General features: G+C 33.7%; 1 protein-coding gene across 1 annotated transcript; it reads left to right on the plus strand.

The window, feature by feature from the left end:
• Window positions 1-1,053: 1,053 nt before the first annotated feature.
• LOC146927373 (uncharacterized) lies at window positions 1,054-1,724 on the plus strand. The gene is made up of 3 exons (XM_085707063.1): window positions 1,054-1,179; window positions 1,325-1,375; window positions 1,470-1,724. The coding sequence occupies exons 1-3, from the start codon at window positions 1,054-1,056 to the stop codon at window positions 1,722-1,724; spliced, it is 432 nt and encodes a 143-aa protein (XP_085563189.1).
• The last annotated feature ends 5,413 nt before the right edge of the window (window positions 1,725-7,137 follow it).

Here is a 7,137-nt window from a genome sequence, read left to right on the forward strand (position 1 = left end):
ATTGTTTATTTTTTTAACCATACATTCCTTACTCTAAATCACTATAAAGTATGTTGAAATAAGGATAAAAGTATAAGGAATTAATAATTGATCTAGCTTTCTAATATCTACATAAAACGTAGTTTTATTTTTCACAAGGTTTCTTGTAAAATAAGAAATATATAGGTAAAATAACTTTATTTTGACACTAAAGTTGTCCTCGTGTGTATGCTTTTCTTAAAATATATCGGTAAAATAACTTTATTTTGACACTAAAATAAGGATATCTTACTTACTAAAGTTTGTCTGGTCAAAGCTAACCCTAACCCTAAATTTAATTTAGCAATTTCCCTCTCATTCTAACGCATTTAATTCCAAGTTTGACCTCCTCACCCTTTTAACACGCAATAAATTCATTTCATTTCAAATTGTTTGGCAATTTCTCAGGTTTGACCGTGTTGTTGTTTGGCAATCCATTTCATTTCATTCATTAAATAATTTAAGGCAATTCATTTCAAATTTGAGAGCATTTCCTAATCAGCCGATCTGAATTTATTCCTAGCTTTTCCCTTCCATTCCAACGCAATTAATGACACGGTTGCAAATTTCCTTCAAAAAAAAAAAAAAACACCGTTGCAAATTAAAATAATATGTTTCAAGTCAAATTGGGATGACATCATATTTTAGGTACTCCATATATTTTGCATGTTGAATATCTTTCTGGTATGATTGTAGAATATTTTTAAATCAATTATATATTAACTGCCATTAATAACACACGGTTGCAAATTTCCTTAAAAAAAAACCACACTGTTGCAAAATAAAATCAGTCTATATTATCATTACTATAATTGTTTAATTGATTCAGCCTCATTTCTTCTTCCATTATTCTATCATTGATTCAGGAAATGGAGGGTCGTGGTATTGAAACTCTGTTGTCCTATCTCGTTTGACAGGTGATACGGTTATTTTTTCTCACAATTACGATGTCTGTTTTCAATATCGTTTCCTATATTTTAAAGCTTTATAATGTTGCAAAGAGCAATCAGTTGGAGGTGTTGGTGGACAGAATTGATGGGTCTGTGTTTTTCCCCAAAGGGATGGAAATCCTTACGTGATTTTTATGGTATCATCTTGGGTGCTTGGGTTTCTCTCATATTTATGGATCAAATGAAGTTCGTGATTAAGTTGAAAGATAAGGTTTGGTAAAGTGATTAAGCCTCCCGTATTTGATCCTTATATGCATTTTATGATTGACAAAACAAATGTTGAGACAACTTTTGATCCTAATCTCCCCCCTTTCACTCCTTTGATTTCTTATCATCACGATGTCAACAACTTTCAGATAGAGTTTGTGAAGCAGTTAACAGAATTTGATGTAGCCAAGGGTTTTTTGGTATGGAAAATGTTTGTTGTGAGCATATTTATATTTATCAGCGCTTGTCTTTTTTTGTTAGGTTGTTGACATGTTAATTTATTTTCCGTGTTAGGTGCTGATTTATGAAGGAGAAGTTGCGAAGATGATGGATATCAGAACTACTTCTATCAGGTTGGTGGATGATTGTGGAAATGGCTGGGATTGCGTGTTGATTTTTGGATCTACTCCATACCAACACGCCATGATTGGTGGACAGTGGAAGCGTTTTATGGATGCTCGCAGGCTTCGTGAAGGGGTTCAGATCAGACTTGGTGTGCCAATGACTAGAGAGAATGATACAATCTATTTAATTGTCATTGTTGGTTAGGATTGGAGGTTGGGATGGTTTATTGTTGATGGAATTTGCCAATTTATTTTAATGTTTTCCCTTTCTGTTTTTTTCCTTTGCCTTTTCTTTTTATGGAGTGTAGTATGCTTCATCTTTTATGCTTTCTTTTTTGTTTTGTCAATCAAAAACTATGATGCTTCAGTTCTGGACTATCATTGTAATGAAGCATCATCTTGCCTTATTATGGACGCTATTTTAATTTAAGGAGATCTTTTCAGATTTTACCTTGCATTCTTCTCTCAATGTTGTTATATATATTACAAACAAAACTTTAGCAAGTAATTTCAGATTCTCTCAATGTTGCATTCTTCTCTCATTGTTGTCATATCTGTTGACCATATTTTTAGTTCGAACTTTAATTATTGTGATGCAATTTGTCCTTATTTACAATTTTTATTTTTTATATGGCTATAAATTGGATTTACTCTAAATTAGGTAATAATTCTTATTTTTCTTTTTTATTAGCAAATGCAAGCAAATCATTTTAATAAATTATGTTTTCAAATACGTGACAAATGGTACGATTCATATGTCGTTGAAGGACATATTAAGACACATTTTATCGCTATATTGTATATCTAATAAGGATCTGTCTAACATGTGCAACATTGCACATGTTAAAACAACTAAAAGTAACAAAAAAATTGAAAAAATATATTTTTTATTAAAAAATTATATATTTAATATAAAATGCACGTTTCAATACAAACTTACTATTTTGTTTAAAAAAAAATACAAAGTTATTATTTTAAACTTCTTAATATGTGCAAATTTGCACATGATGGAATAAATCATCTAATAATCACATGTGTTTTTCGATAGACACGTACATGTCACATCTTAAATATAACTTATTGATCATTATAACAGTCGATAGGACCCATGCGTCGCACGGGTCGAAAGTCTAGTTGTTGTAGTGCTTATAACTCGGAGGGACCATGAAATTATTCATATATTTAAATTTATATATATACAGGGCATATCAAATGAAAGAACTTTTAATGTGAGAGATGAGAGGATCAAATGATAGTCATTGGATTGAATTACATTAACATCAACAGCTTCTCTCTCGATACACGCTTATGTGTTTTGGTTTCTGAAACCCTTCATTCCCATTTTTTTTTCCAGAATCTGTTTAATGTTTTAATTGTACACACCTCATTTGATACAAGATCTACACAACAAAGTATATGTAGTCTTGTGAAACTAAGACACACCAAGTCACCCCCATCGTCAAAATTTAACTCTCCTTCATAGTAAGTTATTGTTATACCCTAATTTTGGACCTAAAAATACTTGTTTCTTCTCTTTCTTGCATTTCAAGTTATTTGAATTGTCACTGATCAACTGCATCTTTCTCTGCATTTTATTTCAATATTGTTTGCAAAATTCACAACAGAAGGCTATTTTAGTCATTTCCTATGTCAAAATTTCTTTCAGTCTTTTGAAAATTTGTTTGAGTCTCTTCATTTGGTTTGAATAAGTCTTTGTTTCATTCTATGTCAAAATCCAGTTCAAAGATTGCACTTGAAGTCATTTTAAGTCAAGTTTTGCCCCTAGGGGCATTTTGGTCTTTTCACATGTTAAAACCCTGTTTAAATCCTAAAAATTGTCTCTGAGTCTTTTAATTCTGCTTGTATGAGTCTTTGCTTCAATTTCTTGTAAAAAAATCCATTTCAAAATTTGTATCTGAGTCATTTTCAGTCGTTTTAGCCCTAGGGGCATTTTGGTCATTTCACACGAAATTTCGGCAGAGAGAGGTTACTTTAAAGTACCTCATTTAGGCCATTGGTTCGTTTTAGTCCGTTTTGTTATTTTTAGTTGTTTCGCTTTACGTTATTTTCCATTCACAAATTTTAATTCAATTTTCATTTAGTCCTAAAATTTCCAATAATGGCATTTCAGCCCCTTTTTAGTCTTTTTTATTATTTTTGCAGATTGGTCCTTTGTTTGTCATATTTTGCAGAAAAATTCCAAAGTCAAAGCAGTTACAAGGCGGTCAAAGTTTGTTACAAGCCTGTGTCCACATGGCAGTGCCTAATTGGTCCAGATATTCCAAGTGTCAGTCTATAAAAGGGGCCAAATCATCACAGATCCATTCAACACAGTCCAACTCAGCACTAACAACTTTTCTTTTCTCTCTCTCTTTCATTTTCGGATCAAACGCCACAGAATCACAGAAAAAAAAAACCTCAAGAACGTTCAAGAACAAGATGAAGATTCATCTTCATCTTCAACTCTAATCACCTATTGCCAGTTCCAGAATCCTCATCAATTACACGAGGCAAGCACAAATCATCAGAAAACGAAGCAAGAACAACGCTAATTCGAAGATTCACAGCAAATTCGAACAGCTCTCAGGTGATTTTCTTCGAAAATCTTCATCACTGAGCTGGTTGATTCCTCTCCTCGCAATCCAAGCCAGAGGCGATCACGAGAAGAAAATCAGAGAAGAGAAAAAGGAAAAATGAAGAATCAGTGAGTGTGAAGAGAAACGGTCCAGAAAAATCAAATTCAACGAAGATTCGAAGCAATTTCATCAGAATCGAATCAGTTTTGTCCCAAACCGAATCAACATTCACAGCAAAACCGGTTCGAATCCTCAATCTATGCCTAATCCAAAACCCTAGGGTTTCGAATTGGACACGAAATCAAGAAGCAACAGCAAAAAGATCTTGAACCTGCAAGAATTGGAACGGTTAGGGTTGAACAATTTCCAAGGAATCAAGAAGACGTAGACGGAAGAACGAGAAGGACGAACGAACAACAACAACGATTGTTCGAGCATCTCCAAACAGATCGAAAAAGAGGTAAATCGTCTTCTCCTTGTTCGTCTTTCTTCGTTTCATCCTCAAAAGCCGTAAGCATAAATACATGGATTCATGACTAGTCCTCCTTCCTCCTTCGAAATCAAGCTTGGATCCATAAAGAACATGAAAAAGGATTCACAAAAACTGAAAAGGATTTGAAAACCATGGGGATACCGAGTTTGACGGAGAAGACGAGAGCTTCTCTCTCTTCTCTGCATGTTAGAGAGAGAAGGAGAGGGATGTTATGAGCCTCTGGACCGGTTTTTGACTTATATAGGAAGGTGAACCGGACCGGTTCACGTGAACCAGTCTGGTTCACCTTTGGTTTGTTCTAAATGCCTGGCCGTTAGATCTGAACTAATGTGACATGTATGGCCTAGATTCGTTCCTGTTGTGTACTGGATCTGTGTTACCATGCGCCTTTCAATATAGACCATTAGATGTAGGGTTTGCTAGATCTGGATCGATCCAATGGCCCCTGAGGCATCTGGATGATCCAGATCCAGTATTAGTGTTGGGCTTGGGCCTAATATTGCTGGTAATTTCGTCTTCCTTCATTTTTTTGGCTATTTTTACACTATGTTTTGATTTTTACGCCACTGCCTTGCCTAAAATCCTTTAAAAAAAAAATCCTAAAAATTTTTCCTATGTGTTATCAATCTTTTTTTTGATATTTTTGTGACATTATCACATGTTGAATCTTGGTTAAAAAGTGTGTGGAATTTTCTTGTTAATTGTTTTCTATTTTTTGTAAAAGATTGTGAAAGATTAGATGTTTTGATGTCTAAAAATGCTTTAAAAAATTCTAAGAATTTTCATACACATTTCTTGATAATTTTGTGGTGTTCTTGTGATAATTTTGCATATTAAAAATTGGTGAACATAATGTGGCTAATTTCCCTACTATTTTGTGATATTTTGTGCTAAAAATGAATGAAAATTTGCTTGGTTTTAATCCAAATTGCTTGATGAATATTGGTGACCTATACCTCTTGATTTCATAGGGTTTTAGCTACTGTTTGTGTTTAATATTGTTGCATAATTGTGAATCTTGGTAGGTTACTTAGTTTACAAGTCATTGTGTAAGTAAATAATGTAAATGTACTTAGGTTTGCTTCTAAAATGTCAAGTTAGTCATGTTGCCTAGATATCCATTCCAAAATTTGATTCTAAACCTTTAAAAGTGTATTGGAATGTGAGAATTATAGGTCACATGAGCCTTGCACTTTATGAACAAATTTTAGTCATGTTTGCATTCATTTTGCCTTTATTTTGGTTTGTTTTCCATCCTTTATGTTATAGTGTTTTTCTTGCTTTATTTCTTTTGGTATTGCCTTATGCTACTAACCTTTTCATTTCATGTTTCATATTCATCATAAGCATCTCCATTTCATCCCATATTCATCTCTATCTTTCTTGCAATTTAATTTGTACCAAAGTTAGAATGTAACACTTAGGAATTTTGTAATATTCCTATGCTTTTAATTTCTTGGCAAAGAGGCCATAGAATGTATCTAGGGTATGATGTAAAGGACAATGGACTCTAATGATGTACACCGACACGAGCACCGACACATGCACACACATCACTCTAGGTATATAACTAGAATATGCATGTTTAGATGTATGTTTAGGATTGTATGTTTAGATGAATGATTAGGCTTTATACTTAGAAAAATCATTTTCCAAAAAATATGAACAAACTTCACTCAAATGGCTTTCTTAATAAACCTTGGGATCAAAATCCCATTGTAATTTTTCCTTTTATTTTCTTAATCAAATTTCAATGAACTCTAATCATGTTTAGACCTCATTTTGTAAATGACTAATCAAACCTCACCTTTTCTTAAATTCTCATGCCCTTGAGGCCTCTCAATCTCTATTCTTCAAAAATCCCATTTTCAAACTTAAAATCAACCAACAAAAACAAAAAAACATTTTTGGAAGAGAACTACGGTGGATTTGATCCCTTAAACGGGTACGTAGGCAAGGAACAAAATTCCTTCAATTCAACTAAAATAAAAATCCAAAAACATTCTTCTCCCTCCAATTCTTCACTTAGAACTCTTAGGTTTAAATCAACAATTTCAAAAAAAAATAGCATTTAAAAATAAAGTGCGCGCGTAGAAATTAAGGACGGTTCATATAGGATACTATAGTCGTTATGGGTGCCTAACACCTTCCCGTAGCGAAAACAACTCCCGGACCTCGATTCTCAAGGGTTTTGCTTACTTTTTCCCTTCCCAAGAAAAAATAAGATATCACCGGTTTGAAAGGTTCAAACGTAATCAATGTTTGACACCCGAAAACCAAGATAAAACAGCTGGCGACTCCACTGGGGAGATTCGAGAGTTACGCCTAGTCTTTATTTCCACGCTTGCGCTTGTATTTTTTACTTGCTTCTTTTACTTGCTTTCCTATGTGAATAAATGTTTAATTTCTTGCAAACGTGTGGGGTGAGAACATCAAAAGTCCTGCACCCGGGCTGAGTGAACTTAGGATTTAGGAGGGATGTAATCGACAATTCATTCCGGGGGTTGCCTCGTGTTTTGGATTATGCGATCAATCCCACATAGCTGAGG

This window comes from Medicago sativa, chromosome 4 (genome assembly GCF_051527215.1).
Source record: "Medicago sativa cultivar Bolivia chromosome 4, Bolivia_mono, whole genome shotgun sequence".
Taxonomy (NCBI): Eukaryota; Viridiplantae; Streptophyta; class Magnoliopsida; order Fabales; family Fabaceae; genus Medicago; species Medicago sativa.